The sequence below is a fragment of the Oncorhynchus mykiss genome, chromosome 12 (assembly GCF_057628025.1).
Source record: "Oncorhynchus mykiss isolate SJ-2025 chromosome 12, ASM5762802v1, whole genome shotgun sequence".
In the NCBI taxonomy this organism is placed as follows: Eukaryota; Metazoa; Chordata; class Actinopteri; order Salmoniformes; family Salmonidae; genus Oncorhynchus; species Oncorhynchus mykiss.
The window spans coordinates 86,251,584-86,278,777 of NC_143033.1; the positions used below are offsets into that span (position 1 = coordinate 86,251,584).

At 42.8% G+C, this 27,194-nt stretch overlaps 2 protein-coding genes and 1 long non-coding RNA gene across 14 annotated transcripts in view; 2 read left to right on the forward strand and 1 right to left on the reverse strand.

Moving 5' to 3' along the window:
• On the forward strand, positions 1 to 11,241 carry LOC100136955 (anion exchanger). Of its 2 annotated transcripts, XM_021622419.3 has the most exons (21): positions 1 to 202; positions 3,600 to 3,686; positions 3,800 to 3,855; positions 4,247 to 4,321; positions 4,427 to 4,512; positions 4,627 to 4,673; positions 4,779 to 4,944; positions 5,145 to 5,353; positions 5,503 to 5,545; positions 5,913 to 6,097; positions 6,255 to 6,462; positions 6,695 to 6,898; positions 7,038 to 7,186; positions 7,383 to 7,577; positions 7,769 to 8,014; positions 8,187 to 8,276; positions 8,420 to 8,586; positions 8,668 to 8,909; positions 9,063 to 9,232; positions 9,710 to 9,883; positions 10,265 to 11,241. In XM_021622419.3, the coding sequence occupies exons 2-21, from the start codon at positions 3,660 to 3,662 to the stop codon at positions 10,337 to 10,339; spliced, it is 2,814 nt and encodes a 937-aa protein (XP_021478094.3). In that variant the 5' UTR covers positions 1 to 202; positions 3,600 to 3,659; the 3' UTR covers positions 10,340 to 11,241.
• LOC110538659 (uncharacterized) lies at positions 11,130 to 13,008 on the reverse strand. The gene is made up of 2 exons (XR_002475791.3): positions 12,910 to 13,008; positions 11,130 to 11,416 (listed from the first exon to the last, which is right to left on the reverse strand). It is a non-coding gene; the product is annotated as an uncharacterized LOC110538659 (long non-coding RNA).
• LOC110538654 (nucleolar transcription factor 1) overlaps positions 11,406 to 27,194 on the forward strand; it is a 20,806-nt gene continuing 5,017 nt past the window's right edge. For 2 of the 11 annotated variants that reach the window (XM_036938798.2, XM_021625612.3), the window contains exons 1-14: positions 11,451 to 12,083; positions 12,190 to 12,301; positions 12,421 to 12,618; positions 12,946 to 13,044; positions 14,961 to 15,058; positions 15,207 to 15,379; positions 15,532 to 15,615; positions 15,798 to 15,953; positions 16,122 to 16,186; positions 23,654 to 23,780; positions 23,918 to 24,028; positions 24,149 to 24,282; positions 24,397 to 24,538; positions 24,642 to 24,683. In XM_036938798.2, the coding sequence (XP_036794693.1) occupies positions 12,599 to 12,618; positions 12,946 to 13,044; positions 14,961 to 15,058; positions 15,207 to 15,379; positions 15,532 to 15,615; positions 15,798 to 15,953; positions 16,122 to 16,186; positions 23,654 to 23,780; positions 23,918 to 24,028; positions 24,149 to 24,282; positions 24,397 to 24,538; positions 24,642 to 24,683 (1,251 nt within the window). In that variant the 5' untranslated portion in view covers positions 11,451 to 12,083; positions 12,190 to 12,301; positions 12,421 to 12,598. Of the gene's footprint in view, positions 12,084 to 12,189; positions 12,302 to 12,420; positions 12,619 to 12,945; positions 13,045 to 14,960; positions 15,059 to 15,206; positions 15,380 to 15,531; positions 15,616 to 15,797; positions 15,954 to 16,121; positions 16,187 to 23,653; positions 23,781 to 23,917; positions 24,029 to 24,148; positions 24,283 to 24,396; positions 24,539 to 24,641; positions 24,684 to 27,194 lie in introns of all 11 variants that reach the window. The other 9 variants (XM_036938799.2, XM_090193857.1, XM_090193855.1 and 6 more) reach the window with 7 other exon arrangements.

Genomic DNA, 27,194 nt, shown 5'->3' on the forward strand with positions numbered 1-27,194 from the left:
TATACCCTTTGGTGCTGAACGTAGTACAGCGTTTCTTGCCCCGGCGTACTTTCAAATGGGTGTTCCCTCCATTTTCTCTCTCTCTCTCTCTCTGCCTCTCCATCCGCCCCAGATCACTCTATCATTGGGTACGTTTACGTTAGCATCGTGGCGATCAACCTATTTCTACTGCCACAGACTAGGCTGGATCACCTTGGTGCAGGTAAGGGTGTGGCCTCCCAGGCCGGGGGTCCTTTACTGGGGTCTGTCATTGAGGGGGCTTGGGGGTCAGTGGTATTGAGTGGAGTACAGGTGAGAAAAGGTTGGGATTTGAATGAAACATGCGACAGACAACTTAATCTAACTTTCCATGTATCTGAGGTTTATACTAAAATGGTATCATATATGCCTATCAGTGAGAATACATTTTTGGAATGACAGTTTGTCTTTCTACAACCCAAGTCTCTCGATTAGTCTGTTGCTAACTAACCGTACAATAACCCAGGTGCTTTTTTTCTTGTTTGTGATTGGTACCAAAATGACTGTAAAATCTGTGAAGGTCTGTAGTGTTTGGTTGTGGCCCGTGATGTTTCAAATAACAGCTAACATCACACTTCTCTTCATCAGTTTAATTAGTGATGGTATATGTGAAGAAAGTTGACTTTTTAAAGTTTTCCCGCTCACCTTCATTTAGTGGTCGACGGAGGTTTAAAAAGCTCAGGGTCACAAGGTTTGAGAGACGATGGCGGTAGTGAACAGTGTCTTCTTATCTGTCCATCAGCCTCTGTTGTTTCAATGTTATACACATTTGCATAGTATTTCTAATCAGCATTGTTTTATGTGTATTTGGAGCACTACATATTCATTGTGTAACCAGATAAATGAAGACACAATTTCAAGTTAATACACATTAAAATATTCTACTTCTCACTGTACACTTAAAGATTTGTATTGCCTGTCATTGTACCACGTGTTACCACCAGCCTTTTTAAATCTTTAATATTTTTGGAGTAGAGTAGATCTGTTAAATTACAAGTTACTGTACAAAATAGTTGTTGTAATATTGTAAGTTACTGTAATGGATGACTAGAGCACTAGGATGTCTGTCTGGCCTGGGGAAGGCGTAACCCAGAGATAAGACTCTGTGAGTCTCCTACTCAAACCACTGCAAGGGCCACACTGTCTCAACGGCTGACTCATGGTTAGGAGCACGGCTCATAGGGGCTGTGACATGCGCTGGTGGGGCTGTGACAGGGGCTGTGACATGCGCTATCTTGATTAAATGGGCCTCAAAATGTGTCATAAGTGTGTTTATAAGGCTTACTTATGTAGAGGTTCATATGCCCTGTTGGTTGGGCATGTGACACATTGTAACCAATTTGTGTTCACTGTGTGTATGAGTAGCCCATGACAACATGACAAAAACAGTCCATTTAGAGTTGACACCAGATTACCCCAGATAAAGTTTACCACAGATTAACCCAGTCAGAGTTTACCCCAGATTACCCCAATTAGAGGTTACCCCCAAATTACCTCAATTAGAGTTTACCCCAGATTACCCCTGTCAGAGTTTACCCCAGATTAACCCAGTGAGAGTTTAACCCAGATTACCCCAATTAGAGGTTACCCCAGGTTACCCCAATTAGAGATTACCCCAGTCAGAATTTACCCCAGATTAACCCAGTGAGAGTTTACCCCAGATTACCCCAATTAGAGGTTACCCCAGATTACCCCAATTAGAGTTTACCCCAGATTACCCCAGTCAGAGTTTACCCCAGATTACTACCATTGGAGTTTAACCCAGATTACACCTGTTATAGAACTGATGCAGGGGCAGTTGAGTCTCAGATATTCCCATAATTATTCTTCAGGCCCAGGGCCATAAGCCCCTCCCCTTCCCCCTCCCCCAAAATGGTCAAGATAGAGCTGAGAGGTCTAGACTAGAGCAAGGTCTTATTTGATGTCACTGTTGAACCATTGATTGTGACATTAGAGGGAATCCCCTAATATCCCCCCTCTATATGAGAGCGGGCTGGCATTCTTTAGCTCTTCGGAGACTAAGTCATTGGTATGTTTATATTTATAAGGCCATACTGAGACAGGTCCCTTTTCACCTGTGTACCTACATTGTCCAGCAGAAAAATGACAACTATTGCCTACGCTCACATGTGCATTGTTGACTGTGCCTTAGGCCCGTACAGAGCTGGGGAGTAAAGGTTAATTGTTTTTTAAATAATTGTTTTATTTAACCTTTATTTAACTAGGCAAGTCAGTTAAGAACAAAATGTTATTTACAATGACGCCCTACCAAAAGGAAAAAGTCCTCTTGTGGGGACGGGGCCTGGGATAAAAAATAAATATAAATACAATATAAATATAGGACATAACACGCATCACAACGAGAGACACAACCCTACATAAAGAGAGACCTAGACAACAACATAACAAGGCATCAAAACATGACAACACAGCATGGTAGCAGCATAACATGACAACAACATGGTAGCAACACAACATGGTAGCAGCACAAAAACATAGTAGAAACATTATTGGGCACAGACAACAGCACAAAGGTCAAGAAGGTAGAGACAACAATACATCATACAAAGCAGCCACAACTGTCAGTAAGAGTGTTCATGATTGAGTCTTTGAATGAAGAGATTGAGATAAACTGTCCAGTTTGAGTGTTTGTTGCAGCTCGTTCCAGTCGCTAGCTGCAGCGAACTGAAAAGAGGAGCGAGGCCTAAGAGAGTTTTATAAATAAGCATCAACCAGTGGGTTTTGCGACGGGTATACAGAGATGACCAGTTTACAGAGGAGTATAGAGTACAGTGATGTGTCCTATAAGGAGCATTGGTGGCAAATCTGATGTCCGAATGGTAAAGAACATCTAGCCGCTCGAGAGCACCCTTACCTGCAGATCTATAAATTATTTCTCTGTAATCTAGAATGGGTAGGATGGTCATCTGAATCAGGGTTAGTTTGGCAGCTGGGGTGAAAGAGGAGCGATTAAAATAGAGAAACCAAGTCTAGATTTTACTTGAACCTGCAGATTTGATATGTGCTGAGAAAAGGACAGTGCACCGTCTAGCCGTCAAGCTCTAAACCCTCAGAGGTAGTAATAACCCCTGTGCGAAGAGGGGCATTCTTCTTACCAAACCACATGACCTTTGTTTTGGAGGTGTTCAGAACAAGGTTAAGGGTAGAGAAAGCTTGTTGGGCACTAAGAAAGCTTTGTTGTAGAGCATTTAACACAAAATCCGGGGAGGGTTCTCTGCCCCTTCCATTTGGAACAAGCTTCAAGAAGTCCTGGAATTTACAAGAGCTCCTACATTTAAATTTGTTTAAAGCAAGGGTCAACACTATGATCTAAAATGAAGTGAGGGGCTGTCAGTGTTTTGACCCTTAGTTGCACGACACTTCCCTAAACCATGTTGTTGCTCAATGTGTACATTTATCTTTTTAAACTGTAGTGTTTTGCTTTTTTGGCCAGGTCTCTCTTGTGAGAGATTGTTCATTTCAATGGTAAAATAAAGGTCAAATGCATGTCTGTATTTCATGTGTCTAATTCTAGTGTGTTTGTGTTTATTAATTTATGTCAATGTGCATTCACATTACAGGGTATGCACAAACGTTGCTGAAAGTTTAAGGACAGACGAAGCAAGCACTGACACACTCCAATGGAGAACGACCTGTCTTTTGGAGAGGTGGATAAAACACATTTTTATTGCAATAATGCAGTAAATGGGATGGGGAAATATGAATTGTCAATTCAAAGTATTTGTAACATTTTATATACTCTCTCTCTGATTCCATCCAGGATGTCATGTCCTCTGAGGAGGAGAGTGACTCTGCTTTCCCATCTCCGACCAGACCGTGAGTGCTCTCCTCTCTTAAAAGTTATTTTTTTAAGTCTAATTAGCATTTCCTCATACAAGAAGTCCAACCTGAACAATATTAGAAGGAATTAAATGAATGGGTGAAGGGATCTAAAACAAGATATTGTGAATGCAGCTACATCATGTGGTTGTCCAGATTGTCAGTGAGGGTGATCAGAAGTAGGCCTACGGTAAATGATTATACAACACCACCCCCCACTGGTCTAAGCCAGCATGACGTCCTTATCTGAGAAGGCAGGACTGATATTGCAGAGCTTGCCCAAGTCTCTCACTGAAGTCACCAATCAATGGTAACACAACCAGCGAATGATTCTGAGCCTACAGTATATACAGACGTCATACAGGCTTTTACTGCCCCTTTTTGCCAGAACACCAAACACCAGGAGCTGCAGGTACTTCATGAAAGAAAGGAGCACAACCTGGCCTGTTGTCTGTAAGATCTGGTGAGACATGGACAGGTGTTGAGGAGCAGCACACCTGCGTCTCGTGCCCCCCCCCCCCCCCCCCTCACTAACCGGGTTCACCCCCCTACCCCTCTCTCCCCACAGTGGCAACTATGACCTGGAGCAGAGCAGGCATGAAGAGGACAGCAACCAGGCCATCCAGAGCATCGTCATTCACACCGACCCAGAGGGTGAGCACTAAACGCCCATCAACACATTCTCTCTACTCCCCTCTGTATGTCTCTCCAACACAAGTACACCTCCAATGAAGTGCTAGGACTGAACACTACCTCTCTGTATTTCAGCCTATCTGAACCTGAACACCAACGCCAACACCAGAGGGGATGCTCAGGTAAGCCCCATTTGGGGTATAGCTTCAAATAAACGTATACCTAGTATATTGACAAGGAAGTTTCCATTTTGAACCTGAGCATGATGTTGTGTGTGTGTGTCTCAGGCCTATGTGGAGCTGAATGAGCTCATAGGCAGCAGCTGGCAGGAGACTGGCCGCTGGGTGGGCTATGAGGAGAATTTGAACCCAGCAACGGGCAAGTGGGGCCCCTCCCACGTCTCCTACCTCACCTTCAAGAGTCTGATCCAGCTTCGCAAGATCATGAGCACAGGTGACTATCTGAACAAATGCACGGTGTTTATCACTCAATCTATAATAATTTCTTGACATAATCTAGATCATTTCATGAGGTTATTAGAAAATGAATCTTTTCTCAGAGCCACCATATGAAACCGTATTTCCAATAACAGATGGCAGGCAGCAACAGGCCATGAATTGACCTATCCCAAAACTCTGTCTGTGTGTGTTCAGGTGCGATCATTCTGGACCTGCAGGCCAGCAGTCTGTCTGCTGTGGCTGAGAAGGTGGTGGATGAATTGCGGAGCAAGGGTGAGATCCGTGCCACTGATAGAGATGGCCTGCTGAGGGCTCTACTGCAGAGACGCAGTCAGTCTGAGGGAGCTGTAGCTCAACCCCTGGGAGGAGACATCGAGATGCAGACCTTCTCTGTCACCAAGCAGGTAACACTAGGCTTAGGATCTCTATCCCACCGCTAAATCTAAATATCATTCCAGCACTTCATGACTTCATTCAACCTCTCTTCCTCTTTCTTTGATAAATATTCTCTCCCAATATCTCACTAACTGACCTTCCTCCCTTTGCTTTTCAGAGAGATACAACTGATAGTGTGGAAGCCTCCATTGTCCTCTCAGGTAAGTCGTGTGTGAAAAGTGAAATACAACTCACCACCAACTTGTTTAAATGTATTTTATTTAACTAGGCAAGTCAGTTAAGAACAAGTTCTTATTTACAATGGTGACCTACATCGTCCAAACCCGGATGACGCTGGGCCAATTGTGCGCCACCCTATGGGACTCCCAATCACGGCCGGTTGTGATACCGCCTGGAATCGAACCAGGGTATCTGTAGTGACGCCTCTAGTACTGAGATGCTGTGCCTTAAACCGCTGCGCCACTCGGGAGCCCAACTGGATACTCTGCCTGATTTGCCTATTCAACCATTTATTCTAAAGAATATGGAGACTGTAATCTAAGCTCTATGTGTGTGTGTTTGTTCCAGGGGTGATGGACTCCCTGGAGAAGCCTGCCGTGGCCTTCGTCAGGCTGGGGGACTCTGTGGTGATAGAGGGGGCCCTGGAGGCCCCTGTGCCGGTGCGCTTCGTCTTTGTGCTGGTGGGCCCCAGCCAGGGAGGAGTGGATTACCATGAGAGTGGCCGTGCCATGGCTGCCCTTATGGCTGACTGGGTGAGAAAATAGGAGTGGAAAGAGGGATGAGATTTATTAAGGCCAAGGAGCGCAAGGGGGAGGGGAAGAATGAGAAGATGCTTCATAGTATCTAGATTAATCTTTTCAGTGTTTGACAATAGCTAACCATGCTCTCCCCATGTCTCCGGTCCTACAGGTCTTTAGTCTAGAGGCTTACCTAGCCCAGACTAACAAGGAATTGACCAATGCCATCGCTGATTTCATGGACTGCAGCATCGTCATCCCGCCCACTGAGATCCAGGACAAGGGCATGCTCCAGCCAATCATTGACTTCCAGAAGAAGATGCTGAAGGACAGACTCCGCCCCTCTGACACCCGAATCATATTTGGTGGCGGGGCCAAAGGTCAGTCACACGGACTAACCCTGTAGTTACAACTAATCTAAATCTATAAAAACGTGTTAATTCAATTTCCAAATTAGGGATTGTTTATGTTTGGCCTACATTTCCATCTAATATGATTTTCCAAATAAAATTGATGTTTAGAAAATGCAGAGATTCTGGAGATTCTAGTCAAAAAACCCATCCAAAACACTTGCTCTGTCTGAGTCATTATTTGTTTTGTTTTTGTATCCAGCTGATGAGGCCGATGAGGAGCCAAGAGAAGACCCGCTGGCCCGGACAGGCATTCCCTTCGGCGGGATGATAAAGGACATGAAGCGGCGGTACCGCCATTACATCAGTGACTTCACAGACGCCCTCGACCCCCAGGTCCTGGCTGCTGTCATCTTCATCTACTTCGCTGCCCTGTCCCCTGCCATCACCTTCGGAGGCCTGCTGGGTGAGTTCATGTCTGAAGGAGGGACCCACCTAGTGTCATAGAGGACAGGAGCACTGCTGACTCTATATAGGATTTGTGGGTAGGCCTACATAACAGAGGTTATAATCAGGACCTTCATCCCCCTGACCTCTGCCTCCAGCCGATAAGACGGAGCACATGATGGGCGTGTCTGAGCTGATGATCTCCACCTGCGTCCAGGGCATCATCTTCGCCTTCATCGCAGCCCAGCCTACACTGGTCATTGGCTTCTCTGGGCCACTGCTGGTGTTTGAGGAGGCCTTCTTTGCGGTATGTATCATAGCACTTTCACATAACAGCTCAGTGAGACCTAGCTCACAGTATGCTGAGCCATCACTGCTTCATGTCCTCAGGATCTCAATCATATTAGACATGATTTGCTATTATTATAAATATGAATTTCAAAGTTACAATGCAAGTACATCATTAACATAAACAACTTATTTTTATAAATCCCATTGTCTAGTTCTGCAAGTCCCAGGAGATTGAGTACATTGTGGGCCGTATCTGGGTAGGCCTGTGGCTGGTGATCATCGTGGTGGTTATCGTGGCCGTGGAGGGCAGCTTCCTGGTCAAATTCATCTCCCGCTTCACGCAGGAGATCTTCTCCATCCTCATCTCCCTCATCTTCATCTACGAGACCTTCAGCAAGCTCGGCAAGGTACCACACATCACTCCACCTCATCTCCTCACATCCATCCCAACATTTACATCCATCCACCATCCTAAGCACTTTTTTATACCTCAACTGTAAATACAAAAATAAAAACCTGTCTTTCTCCTTTCCTTCACACCCCTCCTGTCCTCCGCTGCTAATTCATCTACATACCTACTTTTCTTCTCGTTGTTCAGATCTTCAAAGCTCACCCTCTGATTCTGAATTATGAGCACTTGAACGACAGCCTGGACAACCCTTTCCACCCGGTGGTCAAGGAGCGCATAGAGTATCAAGATGATGGCAACAAGACAGTGCACGAGGTCATACATGAGAGGGCCTACCCCAACACTGCCCTGCTTTCCATGTGTCTTATGTTCGGGTGTTTCTTCATCGCATACTTCCTCCGTCAGTTCAAAAATGGCCACTTCCTCCCTGGACCGGTAAGAGCTACAGCTGTTTTCAACAGTGATGACTACTGTTTGTCTGTGAGCAAAGCGACTGCTGGACAGTATTGAAGAGAGATGAATCAGGAGAGGGTCTTTTAGCGCTGGAGAGCCCCCTCTGTGTTCTGTGTGTGATAGCCTTCACTACACATGTTTTCCCTATCTCCAGATTCGTCGGATGATTGGAGATTTTGGTGTTCCCATCGCCATTTTCTTCATGATCGCTGTGGATATCACCATTGAGGATGCCTACACTCAGGTTAGTGATTTATAGGTTTGTGTTGCCTTGACTAAAAGGTGATCTCGGTGTATAACATATTAGTCCTTAAACTGTTTCATGTAAAAAGGGATGTCTAGTAATAGATTAAATACAGCATATGTATTTTGTGTGTCCCCTGGCAGAAACTTGTGGTGCCCAAGGGTCTAATGGTGTCCAACCCCAATGCCAGAGGCTGGTTCATCAACCCCCTGGGAGAGAAGAAGCCTTTCCCCGCCTGGATGATGGGGGCGTGTTGCGTGCCAGCCCTGCTGGTCTTCATCCTCATCTTCCTCGAGTCCCAGATCACTACGTTAGTAAAATCGTCATCATGTCCATAGTCTCTCCACAACCGCCAAGCCTCCTCTCATTGTTTGACCTCTGACCTTTCTAGGCTGATTGTGAGCAAACCAGAGAGGAAGATGGTAAAGGGCTCTGGTTTCCATCTGGACCTGCTCATCCTGGTCACCATGGGTGGCATTGCCTCCCTGTTTGGGGTGCCCTGGCTGAGTGCCGCCACCGTGCGTTCTGTCACCCATGCCAACGCCCTCACTGTCATGAGCAAGGGACCCAAGCCTGAGATCGAGAAGGTGCTGGAGCAAAGGATCAGCGGCATGCTTGTGGCCGCCATGGTCGGTAAGTGCTACCATATAGGCTACTGAGATTTAGCTGATGCAGTTGATCCCGACGAACAGACAGAACACTGGGTGTCTAAAGAAAAGGTCAGCACAGTCAGTCTTGAGTTCCTAAAAATGTATGAGAAATGTTTGTTGTTCCTGCTATTCCCAGGTGTGTCTATTCTCTTGGAGCCTATCCTGAAGATGATTCCCATGACGGCTCTGTTTGGAATCTTCCTCTACATGGGTATAACCTCACTCAGTGGGATCCAGATGTGGGACCGAATGCTTCTGCTTATTGTACCCAGGAAATACTATCCTGCTGACGCCTACGCACAAAGGGTATGCTGCCTCTCTCCACCCCCCAATCGTCCTCCTTTCTGTTTCATCGTTTTATATCATTATTTAATTTATGAAACATACCAGACAATTCCTACACAATAACACACTGTGGCAATCACAACGTAATTATCTGAAAAATCATAAATTACCTTTGCACTTACAAGTTTTACACCATAGTAAATATCAGGAGCGCAACTTGGTTTTAGAAGTGGGGGAGACGTAATTTTGTATTTAATTTTTATACAATCGGATAAACGCTCCAAACAGCCTACCCGACCGCTCGGAGGCGTCCTCATGGTCCTAAAGCACACCATTGCCTCGTTTTGTATCACATTCCAAAGATAAAACTGGGGGGGACAAAAATGCTATTTCAGAATGTACCCGTCCCCAGTGAAAGTTATGCCCCTGGTAAACATAAGTATATATCCAATGTGTTGCCCCTGTCTTAACCCTCCTTCTCTCATCTCCTTAATGCAGGTAACTACTATGAAGATGCACTTGTTCACTCTGATCCAGATGGTGTGTTTGGGAGCTCTCTGGATGGTGAAGATGAGTGCCTTCTCCCTGGCTCTGCCCTTTGTCCTCATCCTCACCATCCCCCTGCGCATGGCCATCACTGGAACACTCTTCACTGACAAGGAAATGAAATGTGTAAGTGGCACACAAATGTTTTACTGTGGTTAACTACAATCACAACACGTGCATATGTTTTGGGTAGGAGCCTGGTCCCAGGCTTATGTTGTCATGCCGATGAGTGGTCAGAAGAGTTAGCTAAATCACATACACATGAGAACAGTATGGACCTAATGGAATCTGCAGAGAACATTTTCAAAATACCCATTCAGCTGTTGATCAATAGAATGTCAGTATAGCTATTCATTTTCTTCATATTGGGTTCAGTTTCATTAATATTGGAAATGCTATCTTTCAAATCATTTCAGGAGGTTTAGAATAAATTCTGCCTCTCCTAAATCAGTGTGACTCAACTAAACTGTGTGTGTTTCTCTAATGAGACTGTGTGTCCTGTTGCAGCTGGATGCCTCTGACGGCAAGGTGAAGTTCGAAGAGGAGCCAGGAGAGGATATGTACGAGTCCCCGTTGCCATGAACACCTGGACACGACCTTTCACTTCTCAACTCGCTGCGAGGATCCAGTGAACTCAAACAATGCTTTAATAGGGACTGGTGTCTAACACATTTATTAGTATGTGCCATCAAAAATATTTTTTAGGAAAATGTATTTTTAGCCAACTGTCCTGAAACCAATTGGGTATGTTTGTGTGCCAAGCTAAAATGAAGGTCTCTCTCGGGTAAGCATTCAAACCTTTTTAATGACAGGTTGCCTAATATTCTACACTATTAATATAACAATTAACATTTATCTCTCAAATACCCAAATAATGCCAAAAATATAATCCCATCAGTATTAGGCAGATAAATGCAATATAAGTCACACGAAAATGCTTTTCTATGGGACTGTTATTTTAGCCTTGGTTCTGTAGCCTATTTTATACCCTAGTTACATTACTCTCCTTTGTTACAGTTTGGTTTTATGCTTCTTATGTAGATGACCTTGTGTTCTTGCTGTTTTGTTTAGTTGCAAGCTAAAGTGTGAGTATGGAGTTCAGATCATCTTAGTTCTATTTTTGGGTGTCCAGTGGTATCACTCATTCAGTTCTTATACCTAAATACATATTTACTTCAGGATGTAATGCTTTCGGGATTGCAAAGGTGAGAGGGATACATACAGGAAAATTATTGATTAATCACTGAATGAATTATAACAATATAATGATGATGTGGGAGAGAAATGTGTAAATATGACAAATGAATCACAGCAATAAGATCTGACTATAGTAGGCCTATTGCACCATTTTTTCATTGATCAGGGACAGGTGTAAAAGGACAGCTGTATATTTGGTTTATTGTATGTTGATGTGTGTTTGAATCACTGTACAACTGCTGTTTTGATTTTCACCCAACCAATTAAAGACATTTTAAACCCTTTCATTTCTTAATTTGAGACATTCCATCACTTTATTCATCAATGGTAGGAGGGCTGACAGTGCTGGTCCACAGGAGCACCACTCCAACGCGGTTTAACGACGCTGTGCGCTCATTGGAAAGTCATTTGTTTTCATTGGATCTGGCTGTCTGGATTGGATGGCTGGATTACGCCCCCAAACTGACAAGGTGGAGTTGGAAGAAATTACATGAGTGAGAAAATGAAACCGTCAAATAGGCTACTCGACTTTGCAAATAGGAGCACCACTAAAAGTATAGGCCTATCCATGGAATACAATTCCAGTATCGTTTTTGCAATCTGTCAACAGAGTTAGCGCTGCCATGAATATATGTTTATGACACTTTTTTTCTCAAAATGTTCAGTAGGCCTTAACACTGCAGATTGTTATTAAAATGTTAGTTATTATGCTATAATTTGTGAAATGACTTTGTAACAACAGCTGACTAAAGTTCCACTTGGATATAGGCAGCTGTCTGGGACAAATAACTTTTACTAAAGTATCGGTAGTATAAAATATTTGCACTCGCTCATTGTCTTCGGTTGGCAACGGCCGTTCGAGAGCTAAATGTGGAAAAATAGTATGGCTGTGGGTGATGCGTTCGGCAGCGGGGGAGAGATCGAAAATGCGGATGTCTTTGCTAAGAGAAATGGTCGGATCGAGAGAGCTACGCGTTGAGTGGAAGGAGAAAGCAAGTGAGATGGAGGCGGGGGGAAGTTCCCATCTCTGCGGGGACTGGAGCGCCTGTGCCCTGGACCGGCGGCGCAGTGCTGGCTAACATTCAACCCAACCCTTGTTCCACAACGAGCTCGACTCACGCTGAGACAGGTAAGGCTCACAGCCACCTTCGTCAATTCGACTGCTCAAAAGCTATATAAACAAAATTATTTCCACAAACAATTTACGCTCAATATGGTTTATTTTCTCCCTTTAGTAATTTTAAAATAACACCTCATCTTGAATGCCTTGTGTTAGCAAAACACTGACTGCTGTAGGGTAGACCATTCCGAGGTCGCCATACCCGAATCTCCTCTCCTTTACCACGGGTAAGAAATGCGAACTATAGGGTCTAAATAATATGGTGTAAATTGATAACATTTGCAGTGATTATGGACCACCGTCAATTTTGAATTTAATTCACCAATGTATCTTATTTTCTGCTAAGAATTGACTATTTCCGCGCCGAGACCTCCATGCGGTTGTTGACAGAACCAGCCGCCTCTCTGGTTAGCCATCATGGATCTCAGTTTAATATCTCACCGTGTGGGCTCGCCCTCTATCTCGCTTGACAACCATCATTGCCAACCTGCGAAAACCAGTCTTTGGTACTGTTATAGTTGCCTATGATCCTGGTGCGGGGCAGGTTAGTTACACACCCAGGCTTACTTTAAACCCCATTTCTTGCTAAGCATGTAGTGCGCCATCTGAGCTTGTCACGGTCGGTATCCTAACTGACTCGCGCTTTGCCTGTAGCATGGCGGCTCTGGGATCAACCTCGCGCCAGTGAACCATTTGCAATCTCGGATGTACAAATATTTCATTATGTGTGGTGTCAATTTGATACAATGTAACCGCGGATTGAAACCTTGTGAATGATGATAGATTGTAGTTAAGTATCCTAATTTCAATTCTGAAGATTAGCGAAGATTGTTACCATTTATTTCCCTTTTTCTTCATTCGTGTGCCTCAGTCTTCATGACCCATCCTCGCCACACGGCTACAAAACCTGGTTTACCCCGTGTTCAACAACAGCTGAAAGAAAATTCAGGGTGGACAGAACCGTTTCACGGTGAGTTTGTTCATTTAAATCGTTGTTTTTCAAGAAACACAACAGTGAATTTGTCTGTCTGAGATGAAGGATTTTCTAAACATGATTCTCTTTCATGGAGACGAGGTCAGTGTTCGGGTCGCAGTCGTTTGGAACTGGATTTTTTCCTATGGGTTTATGCAAAACTAGTAACGTTAGGCCGATACGTAATATTTTGGACGACCTATTACAAATACATTTATCTAGTTAACGTTACCTGCAATATTGATGTAAATGTTTATACAAAATAAAAACGTAAATCATTATCCATGGTGAATCCCCTGAAGTTAGCCAAGCTTTAGCTAGCTAGCATAAAAGTTGACTGGTCTGGTGGTGGTTTTCATATTTTAAATTTACAGTAGCTAACTACTACACATGTTTAAACCTTAAAATGTATAGATTGTCATTTGATTCTTTTCACAGGTGGCCACCGTGTTGGCTAACCTATTGCTGTAAATTAATGAAAATAAGATGGTTGCTAACATAATATAGCTAGCGAGCTAGCATTGAACCAGCGTAGTGCGGTTGCAAGTAGCTAGCGCGGTTGTTGGCTCGGTTGGAGTTTGTGGACCCCCAAACCATCTTCACATACCAGGATATTACTTTTACATTTCCCATAACTGCACTGATTAGTTGGGACACTAGCTAACTATGTCCAACCACTGTTTTAAGCGCATCATTAGACCAGCGATAATTGTATCCCCCCCTTAAATGCACTGGCAGTCCAACACAGGCTCGTGCGTACTATATCACCAAGAACGGGTAAACAACAGGCGGGGTGCTGACTGCAGAGTCGACATCACATATCCGAAATCGGTTACGCCTCGCGCAAGAATGTCCTGCTTTTTTGAATCTTTTTCGGTTTGATTATGGTTGCCCGCTTCGATACTAAAACGATTAAAGCATAGAAACGGGTCTCTGAGGACTATGCCCAACAATTTAATTTATTATAAAGCGTAATATGTATCCCTATTTGGCCCCTCGCAAGAGTCAGCCGATAGAGATTTAAGGCGGAGGCAGGTTTCAATTCCAGCTCAATGTTGGTAGTGTGGCTTTGTCGAGTGGTTCATTTGGTAGTAATGTTCCCTGGCCACCATTCCCCTTCGTTGGAGACCGAAAGCAGATCTCCCGTCCATAGTCAGCTGGTTGCCTACAGCTGCCTCTAAACGTTCGCTTCCTCCTTCTGTGGAACCTCCCCACCACCACTCCGGGAAAATCCTCCATTACCGACCGACAGAAGACATGGTCGACAGAAAGCAAAATAAGTTGCTACTTTAATGTAGAATAAGCTAGCCTATTTTCCAAATCGACATAAAGAACATTACCAGTCGTAGCCTTCTGCGGAGTTATTTGAGATGTGAAACCGTCACAAGCTATAGTCTGTCTCACCGTGTAGCGTAAACGTTTAGGGGCGGTGTAATAAACATTAATAACCATCATGTCGAGGTCGATTTTAATTTCTAGGATTTTAAGAGGCTGGAATTTCTTACCTAATAGCTTGTTTGGAATTATTAAAAGCAGTCGAATAATCTCTGTCCAATAAATCTTGTTTTCAGTCACATTTTACACACTTATTTTAAAATGCAAGTCGATATACTAGTAGAATTATATACATTTTTAACCTCTAGCCTATGCCATTTCAAATGTGTTTAATCTCCAAGCATTATTTTTTCCCACATATTTCCTAATATCACAAGGCATAGCATTGGCTAAAGTAGTTTTCTGTTACTTTCTCACATTTGCATGCATTAGGTGTATGCATAGGTAACTTGGCTATTATGTATACTGTGTAGATACTTTTTTTTGCTGGCACAGTAGTGAGAGTAACTTGTATATTATTCACAGCCATTAAAAGAAATGGATAGTGTTTTATTGCGATCTGTTTTGTTTATGTGCAGGTTAAAGAAAGTACAGATGAATGGAGAAATGGACGCGTCCACTAAAGACCAAGGTGAGATCATAGTCAATCAACGTGAGATCATAGTAGACAATCAAGGTGAGATATAGTCACAACATGGAGCTTCTTCCTTCCATCCCATTCAGATTATTGTGCAAAATGGGGATATTCATGATTTTTTTCACTTCAGCCAGGATAATGGTTGCAGGACAGGCAAGCTGATGTGTGTGTCCTTGTGTGGCTATAGTGTGGACGCAGGACGACCTTCTGAATCTGCTAGAGGCCATGAAAGTCAATCTTCCCCAGAAGGACCTGGCCAAGTACAAGACGTCGGAGTCCCATCTGGACTGGGAGAAGGTGGCCTTCAACTCATTCACAGGAGAGATGTGCAAACAGAAGTGGAACGAGGTCTCCAAAGTGGTACGCCATGTCTCTTTCATGTTATACTGTGGACTGGGGTATTTATATTTGAGAATAAAAGTGGATTTCCAACTCTTGTCAGTTCAATATCTACATACTGCATCTTGCCTCTGCAATGTGTTTTATGTTGTTGTTCTGTGTCTTTGGTTCAGATCCGTAAATTTCGCACATTAACAGAGCTGATTTTCGATGCCCAAGACTTCATCAAGAACCCGTATAAGGGCAAGAAGCTGAAGGTGAACTGCATATCCTCTTTTTATGATAGACACTATCAGTTGATACTTTCACAGGTGACACATTATTTTCTTAGCAAATTCAGTCATTTGATGACTGATTTGACTGTCTTTTTGTGTGTAATTTTACTCCTATTTGGTATTGTTCTTTCGAATGTTCTTTTGTTTTATTTTTCACTGAACAGAAGCATCCAGATTTCCCTAAGAAGCCCCTGACACCATATTTCCGCTTCTTCATTGAGAAGAGGGCCAAGTATGCCAAGCTGCACCCTGAGATGAGCAACCTAGACCTCACCAAGATCCTCTCCATGAAGTACAGAGGGCTGCCTGACAAAAAGAAGGTCAGAAGCAGGGAGAGAGTGGGAAGGAAAGGAAGAGATTAAAGGGAGGGATATAGTGACGTTTGGGATGGGGGGGTAAATATGTTCTCCCTGGTAGATACAATTTATTTGAACTGAGTAATTTGCTGACGTTGCTCATGGTCGACTGACTTGTTTTTTTGACAACAGAAAAAATATCTAGAAGACTTCCAGAAAGACAAAGAAACGTTTGGGCACAGCATGTCAAAGTTCAGGTAAGGTTCAAATTTAGGTTATCTGCAACTGGAGTAAATCTATATTTGAAGGTGGGATTTCTCCATTGTGTTGAATGTATTTTAAATTGCTTGATGAGTATTTTTATTTAACCTTTATTTAACTAGGCAAGTCATTCAAGAACAAATTCTTATTTACAACGACGGCCTACCAAAAAGCAAAAGCCTCCTGCTGGGATTAAAAATAAAATATAAATATAGGACAAAACACACATTACGAAAAGAGACAAAACAACACGACATAAAGAGACCTAAGACCACAACATAGCAAGGCAGAAACGCATGACAACACAGCATGTTAGCAACACAACATAATAACAACATGGTACAAACATTATTGGGCACAGACAACAGCAGCATGAAGGTAGAGACAATAATACATCACACAAAGCAGCCACAACTGTCAGTAAGAGTGTCCATGATTGAGTCTTTGAATGAAGAGATTGAGAATAAACTGTCCAGTTTAAGTGTTTGTTGCAGCTCGTTCCAGTCTCTAGTTGCAGCGAACTGAGAAGAGAAGCAACCCAAGGATGTGTGTGCTTTGGGAACTTTTAACAGAATGTGACTGGCAGAATGGGTGTTGTATGTGGAGGATGAGTATGTGGAGGATGAGGGCTGCAGAGATGGGTGTACAGAGATGACCAGTTTACAGAGGAGTATAGAGTGCAGTGATGTGTTCTACTGATCACCCCAATCCACAAAAGTAGAGACAAATTTCACCCCAATTACTGCCGTGGGATATGCGTCAACAGAAACCTTGGGAAAATCCTCTGCGTTATCATTAACAGCAGACTCATACATTTCCTCAGTGAAAACGATGTACTGAGCAAATGTCAAATTGGCTTCTTACCATATTATTGTACGACAGACCACGTATTCACCCTGCACACCCTAATTGACAAACAAAACAAAGGCAAAGTCTTCTCATGCTTTGTTGATTTCAAAAAAGCCTTCGACTCAATTTGCCATGAGGGTCTGCTATACAAATTGATGGAAAGTGGTGTTGGGGGAAGATAGCCTAGTGGTTAGAGTGTCGGGCCAGTAACCGAAAGGTTACGAGCTCATGGCTGCTGGTAGACTCTTGACTCATTCCCCTCTCATTCAGCCCCTCTCCCCGAGCTGACAAGGTAAAAATCTGTTGTTCTGCCCCATAACAAGGCAGTTAACCCACTGTTCCTAGGCCGTCATTGTAAATAAGAATTTGTTCACAACTTACTTGCCTAGTAAGTAGCATTGGTGGCAAATCTGATGGCCGAATGATAAAAAACATCTATCCGCTCAAGAGCACCCTTACCTGCTGATCTATAAATTATGTCTCTGTAATCTAGATGGTCATCTGAATCACAGCCTACTTCGCCAAACGGGTGATTTAACTGGCGAGTGGAACTAGCGGAACCCCTTTCCCAGACCGGTTAAATCACCCGTTTGGCGAAGTAGGCTGTGATTCAGATGACCATCTAGATTACAGAGACATAATTTATAGATCAGCAGGTAAGGGTGCTCTTGAGCGGATAGATGTTTTTTATCATTCGGCCATCAGATTTGCCACCAATGCTACTTACTAGGCAAGTAAGTTGTGAACAAATTCTTACACTTACCATTTAGCCAGTGAAATTGCAGGGCGCCAGGGCGCCAAATTCAAACAGAAATCTCATAAATCAACATTTTCAAACATACAAATATTAGGCACCATTTTAAAGATAAAATGCTCGTTAATCCAGCCACAGTGTCTGATTTCAAAAAGGCTTTACAGCTAAAGCTCCACAAACGATTGTTAGGTCACCACCAAGTCACAGAAAAACAGCCATTTTTCCAGCCAAAGAGAGGAGTCACAAAAAGCAGAAATACAGATAACATTAATCACTAACCTTTGATGATCTTCATCAGATGACATTCATAGGACTTCATGTTACACAGTACATGTATGTTTTGTTTGATAAAGTGCATATTTATATCCAAAAATCTCATTTTACATTGGCGTGTTATGTTCAGTAGCTCCAAAACATGCGGTGATTTTGCAGAGAGCCACATCAATTCACAGAAATACTCATCATAAACATTGATAATAGATACAACTATTATACATGGAACTTTAGATAAACTTCTCCTTAATGTAACCACTGTGTCAGATTTAAAAAAAAAAAAACTTAACAGAAAAAGCATACCATGCAATAATCTGAGTACGGCGCTCAGAGCCCAAACCAGCCAAAGAAATATCCGCCATGTTGTGTAGTCAACATTAGTCAGAAATAGCATTATAAATATTCACTTACCTTTGATGATCTTCATCAGAATGCACTCCCAGGAATACCAGTTACACAAATGTTTGATTTGTTCAATAAAGTTCATCATTTATATCCATATACCTCCTTTTGTTAGGGCGTTTGGTAAACAAATCCAAACGCGCGTGCAAGTCCAGCAGAAAGGTCGGACGAAAAGTCCAAAACTGTTATGTTACTGGTCGTAGAAACATATCAAACGAAGTATATAATCAATCTTTAGGATGTTTTTAACATACATCTTCAATAAAGTCCCAACCGGAGAATTCCTTTGTCTGTAGAAAAGCAATGGAACGCGAGGTAACTTTCACATGACCGTGCGTCACGAGCTCATGGTGGCAGACTCTTGACTCATTCCCCTGTCATTCAGCCCCCCTTCACAGTAGAAGCCTGAAACAACATTCTGAAGACTGTTGACATCTAGTGGAAGCCTTAGGAAGTGCACGATGACCAATATCCCACTATCTTCAATAGGGGCTGAGTTGAAAAACTACAAACCTCAGATTTCCTGCTTCCTGGTTGGATTTTTTTCTCAGGTTTTCGCCTGCCATACGAGTTATGTTATACTCACAGACATCATTCAAACAGTTTTAGAAACTTCAGAGTGTTTTCTATCCAATACTACTAATAATATGCACATATTAGCATCTGGGACTGAGTAGCAGGCAGTTTACTCTGGGCATGCTTTTCATCCAAAAGTGAAAATGTTGCCCCCCATCCCAATGAAGTTAACAAGCTCATTCGCGAAAGAAGCACTGTCGTTGCACCAATGTGTACCTAACCATAAACATCTATGCCTTTCTTAAAATCAATACACAAGTATATCTTTTTGAACTTGCCTGCTAACATGAATTTCTTTTAACTAGGGAAATTGTGTCACTTCTCTCAATTCTGTGCAAGCAGAGTCAGGGTATATGCAACAGTTTGGGCCACCTGGCTCATTGCGAACTGTGTGAAGACCATTTCTTCCTAACAAAGACCGTAATTAATTTGCCAGAATTGTACATAATTATGACATAACATTGAAGGTTGTGCAATGAATCAGCAATATTTAGACTTAGGGATGCCATCCGTTAGATAAAATACGGAACAGTTCTGTATTTCACTGAAAAAAATAAACTTTTTATTTTCGAAATGATAGTTTCCGGATTTGACCATATTAATGTCCTACGGCTTGTAATTCTCTGTGTTTATTATATTATAATTAAGTTTATGATTTGATAGAGCAGTCTGACTGAGTGGTGGTAGGAAGCAGCAGGCTTGTGAGCATTCATTCAAACTGCACTTTCCTGCATTTACCAGCAGCTCTTCACTGTGCTTCAAGCATTGCGCTGTTTATGACTTCAAGTCTATCAACTCCCGAGATTAGGCTGGCAATACTAAAGTGCCTATAAGAACATCCAATAGTCAAAGGTATATGAAATACAAATGGTATAGAGGGATATAGTCCTATAATTCCTATAATAACTACAACCTAAAACTTCTTACCTGGGAATATTGAAGACATGTTAAAAGGAACCACCAGCTTTCATATGTTCTCATGTTCTGAGCAAGGAGCTTAAACGTTAGCATTTTTACATGGCCACATATTGCACTTTACTTTCTTCTCCAACACTTTGTTTTTGCATTATTTAAACCAAATGGAAAATTTTTCATTATTTATTTGAGACTAAATAGATTTTATTGATGTATTATATTAAGTTAAAATAAGTGTTCATTCAGTATTGTTGTAATTGTCATTATTACTATATATATATATATATATATATATATATATATATATATATATATATATATATATATATATATATATATATATATATATATATATATATATATATATATATATATATATATATATATATATATTTAAAAAAAAATAGGCCGATTTTAAATCGGTATCGGCTTTTTTGGGTCCTCCAATAATTGGTATCGGCGTTGAAAAATCATAATCGGTCGACCTCTAGTAGAGAGCTTGTTGGACACTAAAAGCTTTGTTGTAGAGCATTTAACACAACATCTGGGGAGGGGCCAGCTGAGTATAAGACTATCATCTGCATATAAATGTATGAGAGAGCTTCCTACTGCCTGAGCTATGTTGTTGAAGTAAGTTGAGAAGAGAGTGGGGCCTAGGATCGAGCCTTGGGGTACTCCCTTGTTGACAGGCAGTAGCTGAGATAGCAGATGTTGTGACTTTAAACACTGCACTCTTTGAGAGAGGAAGTTAGCAAACCAGGCCAAAGACCTCAGACACCAATACTCCTTAGCCAGCCCACAAGAATGGAATGGTCTACCGTATCAAAGCTTTGGCCAAGTCAATAAAAATAGCAGCACAACATTGCTTAGAATCAAGGGCAATGGTGACATTGAGGACCTTTTTAAGGTTGCAGTGACACATCCATAACCTGAGCTGAAACCAGATTGCATACCTAAGAGAATACGAAAGACCTCAAGAAAGCCAGTCAGTTGATTATTATAGTTTTTCCAACACTTTTGATAAACGGGGCAAAATAGAAATAGGCCTATAACAGTTCGGATCAGAATGATCTCCCCCTCAAAATAAAGGATGAACTGTGGCTGCCTTCCAAGCAATGGGTACCTCCCCAGAAAGGAGAGACTGGTTAAAAGATCAGAGATAGGCTTGGCGATGATAGCCTTAAAGAAGAAAGGGTTGAAACCATCTGACCCAGATGTTTTTTTGGGGTCAAGTTTAAGGAGCTCCTTTAGCACCTCGGACTCCGTGACTGCCTACATGGAGAAACTTTGTAGTGGGGCAGAGGAAAAAGAGGGAGATGCATCAGAGATTGTCACATTAGAAGGGGTGGGAGATGAGGAAATGTTGGATGGGCAGTGAGGCATGGCTGAGTCATAGGAATCCTGACTTAATGAAGTGGTGATTAAAGAGCTCATTCATGTGCTTCTTGTCAGTAACAACCACATCATCAACATTAAGGGACAGGGGCAGCTGCGAGGAGGAGGGTTTATTCTCCATGTCCAGAGCTTCTTGGGGTTAGACCCATAGAGAGAGAACTGCTCCTTAAAGTAACTAACTTTGGCCTTCCGGATAGCCTGAGTGCACTTATTTCTCATGTGTCTGAACGAGAGCCCGTCAGCCTGAGTATGCGTGTGTGCCGAGCCTTTCACCTAATGCAATTCTTGAGGTGGATTAACTGCAAGATCACAGTTGGACCAGGGGCTGAACCTGTTTTTAATTCTCATTTTCTTTGTGTGCATGTTTGTTAACAATACCACAGAAAATATTTTAAAAAAAGCATCTTCGATAGGGGATCAAGCTGATTATATACCATTTTAGAGGCCAGTTCATGAAGGAAGACTTGCTCATTTAAAGTTTTTTTAGCAAGCGTCTATGACACATCAGGACAGCTCGTTTCACTGACCAGCCATTACGAACACAGGCTGTAAAACATTGTTCATTAAGGTCATTACAGAAAACACCAGCCTTATACCTATCAGGATTATTTGTGAGGATAACATTGAGGAGAGTAGCCTTTTCTGGGTGTTTGGAGTCATACCTTGTGGGATTGGTAATAATCTGAGAAAGATTTAGGGAGTCCCATTGCTTTAGGACATGGTCAGGTGGTTTAAGCATGTCTTAGGGCAGTTAGGGTACAGGCCGGTGCTGATGGGAGGACGATAGCACCCAGCAACAGTCAACAAAAAGCCATTTGAAAGTTGTAATGCTTAAAACCAGCAAATCAAATTGTTCGGAGACAGACTTGGTGGAGACAACCAAGCACGGAAGGTGATCCTTGGTAAAGATTGCCACTCCCCCACCTTTGGAAGATCTGTATTGCCAAAAAAGATTATAAGCAGAAAGGTTAACATTAGTATTCAAAACACTCTTCCTTAACCACGTCTCAGTAATGACCAACACATCTGGAGCTGTGAACGCACACCTTCAATTGATACATTTTAGGTAATAAGCTTCTAGTGTTAATGTGCTGAAAACCCAGGCTTTTACAAGAGCAGAAATCAGTGAAGCAGAGCACAAGTCAGAATTAGGGCTAGCAACAGTAGATGGGCTCGGGTGTACATGCAGATTTCCAGATGTCATCAACAGTAATACAATCAAGGCACGGCATATTACATGGAGAGCTCTGCAGTGCTGATTTATGACATCTGAATGTGCATCAGATGGCAACAAGATCCTATTGTACAGCAATTTCATCAGGTAACATGAATGCAAAGCCGGCGAGAGGTGGTTAGAATAGGATGGAAGGTCAAAAGTCAGTGTAACCAATAGTCAGAGTCCCGAGAACAAACAGTCTGTCCCACGGTTTGGTAAAGAAAGTTTGTAGTCAATAAAGCATGCAGGAGTCATGAGGCAAATGGAAAAATGCACAAGAGAAAAAATAAGCCATTGTAAGTTCAGAGTCACTCGCCCCAACAGTGCGCGTGTGCTGGAGGCGAGCAAAATCTCAGGAGAGAGGGGAGTGTGGTGGGGGTACCTGTACCAGACAGGGGGAGACAGGCCAGGGCAGACGGTGAACAGATCGCCAGGTGGAATTTAACCCGCATTGCAGCAGGCAACGGGGGTAGGTGTCACACCCATGGGAGAAGCTTCTATTTCTGGAGGCAGATTTCTTGTAGAAAATGCCAGTGAATGGTCTTTGAACAGCAGGAGGGGGCTTCAAAGGGCGCTTCAAAGATTCCTGCCACTTGTTGGGCCCAAAGGCCTCGACACCCTTTACTTTACACCTCAGTGCTAATTAAAGTTGTATTTGGTCTGTCCTTGCAAGCCTGGCAGCCTTAACTCAGCATTCAGTCCCCATAAAGTAAAATATCATTGTTTTCTTTTTTTTCCTTCTTGGCTTTCAAAATAGCATCAGACCAAACACTACTCACTTAGTTCCAGGTTGGACGGTATCATCAGGTCTCTACTGTTTGTTTGCTAGAGCCCCTCCGTATAGCTTGGAAAAAGGAAACCTTGGTAGCAGTAATCTCTCCGGTTAATTTTGGTCAAAATTAGGTTTTTAGGTTTGAAGACCATGCTGTGGAGGGTAGCATCCTGCATACGTCCCTGCCGAAAAATCAAAGTTTATCTAACTCCAAGTCTATTCTTTTGTAAAAAAACATGTTAACATGTGAGAGCTCACATGTAGCTGTCTCTCTCTCTCACAGTAGTCATTGGGTTTCTGTGTGACTATAGGGAGGACCATCCCGACCTGGTGGAGAGCATGGCAAAGAAAGGTTCTAATGTGCCAGAGAAACCCAGGACGCCTCAGCAGCTATGGTACAGTCACGAGAAGAAGGCCTTCCTCAAAACACACGCAGACGTGAGTTACGCTTTTCAGGACCGTTTGTTAGCACCTACAAAAACACAATGTTCACACTCAATGCTAACGTGCTAAAGTTGAACTATGTCCATCTGAAGCAACATATATGTTCTAGAATCTATAATATCTGTTATTAGGCGACCACCAAAGACATTAAAGACAGTCTTGGGAAGCAGTGGACACAGCTGTCAGACAAAAAGAGACTCAAGTGGATTGCCAAGTCCCTGGAGATGCACAAAGCATATGAGGTGCGAGCATCCTCAAATATGAGGCACAAGACTCTGAAGATGGCCAAATTACTGCCTGACTTGGCTATTTCCAAGAGGGTTAATTGATTTTTAACCCGTGACCCTGTTTGTTTTCCACAGGAGGTGATGAAGGGCTTCATTGAGACTCACCCAGAGCTCAACATGAGCAACGAGGACATCGTCAAGTCCACCCTTACCAAGGCTGAGAGACATCTGAAGGACAAATCTGATGGCAGGCCAGACAAACCACCCCCGTGAGTACTAATCCACACCAGCACACTTTTAATCTTACCACTGGGTGATCACATTGTTAACTGGACTTGGTGACGAGGGTTGTGACCGTGTTGTGTATTCTGTGTGTTTTATAGGAATGGTTACTCCATGTTCTGTGCTGAGTTGATGTCCAGTATGAAGGACGTACCCAGTACAGAGCGCATGGTCATGTGCAGCCAGCAGTGGAAGCTGCTAAAACAGAACGAGAAGGACGGCTACCAGAAACGCTGCGAGCAGGTCTGTACTTCACTAGCAGGTGGACTGTTCACTCCAATGTTGACTTTTTGGACATACTGTCAGAAGTCCTAAGTGCTCAACTTTTCACAATTCTCTTTTTCAGAGAAAGAAAGAATACGAAGTCGAGATGAACCGGTTTCTTTGTGTGAGTTTGTTTTTCTACATGTATGTGTGTGTTTGTATATAGTTGAAGTTGGAAGTTTACATACACTGACACAGAACCCAAACCGGCTGCGCGTATGTGCCATCGTGCATACATTTATTTTGTCCCCCCACACCAAACGTGATCACGAAACGCAGGTTAAAATATCAAAACAAACTCTGAACCAATTACATTAATGGGGACAAGTCAAAGCATTAAACATGTATGGCAATTTAGCTAGCTTGCACTTGCTAGCTAATTTGTCCCATTTAGCTAGCTTGCAGTTGCTAGCTAATTTGTCCTGGGATATAAACACTGAGTTGTTATTTTACCAGAAATGCACAAGGTCCTCTACTCTGACAATTAATCCACACATAAAACGGTCAACTGAATCGTTTCTAGTCATCTCTCCTCCTTCCAGGCTTTTTCATCTTTGAACTTATATGGTGATTGGCATCTAAACTTTCGTAGTATTACCACCACGACCGGCAACACAGTTCATCTTTCAATCACCCACGTGGGTATAACCAATGAGGAGAAGGCACGTGGGTACCTGCTTCTATAAGCCAGCAGCATACCACCCTGCATCCCACTGCTGGCTTGCTTCTGAAGCTAAGCAGGTTTGGTCCTGGTTGGTCCCTGGATGGGAGACCAGATGCTGCTGGAAGTGGTGTTGGAGGGCCAGTAGGAGGCACTCTTTCCTCTGGTCTAAAAAATATTCTAATGCCCCTGGGCAGTGTTTGGGGACACTGCTCTGTGTAGGGTGCCGTCTTTCGGATGGGATGTTAAACGGGTGTCCTAACTCTCTGAGGTCATTAAAGATCCCATGGCACTTATCGTAAGAGTAGGGGTGTTAACCCTGGTGTCCTGGCTAAATTCCCAAGCTGTCCCTCATACCATCATGGTCACCTAAATTCCCAGCTTACAATTGGCTCATTTATCCCTCTCCTCTCCTGTAACTATTCCCCAGGTCGTTGCTGTAAATGAGAATGTGTTCTCAGTCAACTTACCTGGTAAAATAATAATACAAAATTAAACGAGGAGATGGGAGACCTTGCAGTGCGATCTGCGTCAGAAATAGAAAGGACTTCTATTTTAGCCCTTGGCAATGCAGACGCTCGTGAGCAGTGTGGGTGCAAAAATTGAACAAAATAGATTTCTACATTTATTTTGCAACGCTCGCTTGCGGTGTAGTCAGGGTTTTAGGACTCATTAAAACTTGTTTTTCAACCACTCCACAAATTTCTTTTTAACAAGTCGGTTAGGAGATCTACTTTGTGCATGACACAAGTAATTTTTCCAACAATTGTTTACAGACAAATTATTTCACTTATAAATTCACTATCACAATTCCAGTGGTTCAGAAATGTTCATATACTAAGTTGACTGTGCCTTTTAAACAGCATGGAAAATTCCAGAAAATGATGTAATGGGTTTAGAAGCTTCTGATAGGCTTATTGACATCATTTGAGGCAATTAGAGGTGTGGCTGTATGTCAAGGCCTACCTTCAAACTCAGTGCCTCTTTGCTTGACACCATGGGAATATCAAAAGAAATCAGCCAAAGACCTCAGAAAAAATGTGTAGACCACCACAAGTCTGGTTCATCCTTGGGAGCAATTTCCAAATATCTAAAGGTACCACATTCATCTGTACAAACAATAGTATGCAAGTATAAACACCATGGGACCACGCAGCCATCAAACCGCTCAGGAAGGAGATGCATTCTGTCTCCTAGAGATGAACGTACTTTGGTGCGAAAGTGGTAATCAATTCCAGAACAACAGCAAAGGACCTTCTGAAGATGCTTGAGGAAACGGTATAAATGTATCTATATCCACAGTAAAACGAGTCCTATATCGACATAACCTGAAAGGCCGCACAGCAAGGAAGAAGCCACTGCTCCAAGTCTGCCATAACAAAGCCAGACTACGGCTTGCAACTGCACATGGGGACAACAATCGTACTTTTTGGAGAAATGTCCTCTAGTCTGATGAAACAAAAATATAACTGTTTGGCCATAATGACCATCGTTATGTTTGGGGGAAACAGGGGGAGGCTTGCAAGCCAAAGAACACCATCCCAACCGTGAAGCACGGGGGTGATAGCATGATGTTGTGGGGGTCCTTTGCTGCAGAAGGGGCTAGTGAACTTCACAAAATAGATGGAATCATGAGAATGGAAAATTATGTGGATATATTGAAGCAAAATCTCAGACATCAGTCAGGAAATGAAAGCTTGGTCGCAAATGGGTCTTCCAAATCAACAATGATACCAAGCATACTTCCAAAGTTGTGGCAAAATGGCTTAAGGACAACAAAGTCAAGGTATTGGAGTGGCCATCACAAAGCCCTGACCTCAATCCTATAGACAGTTTGTGTGTAGAACTGAAATGTCGTGTGCGAGCAAGGAGGCCTACAAACCTGACTCCGTTACACCAGCTCTGTCAGGAGGCATGGGCCAAAATTCGCCCAACTTATTGTGGGAAGCTTATGGAAGACTATCCAAAACTTTT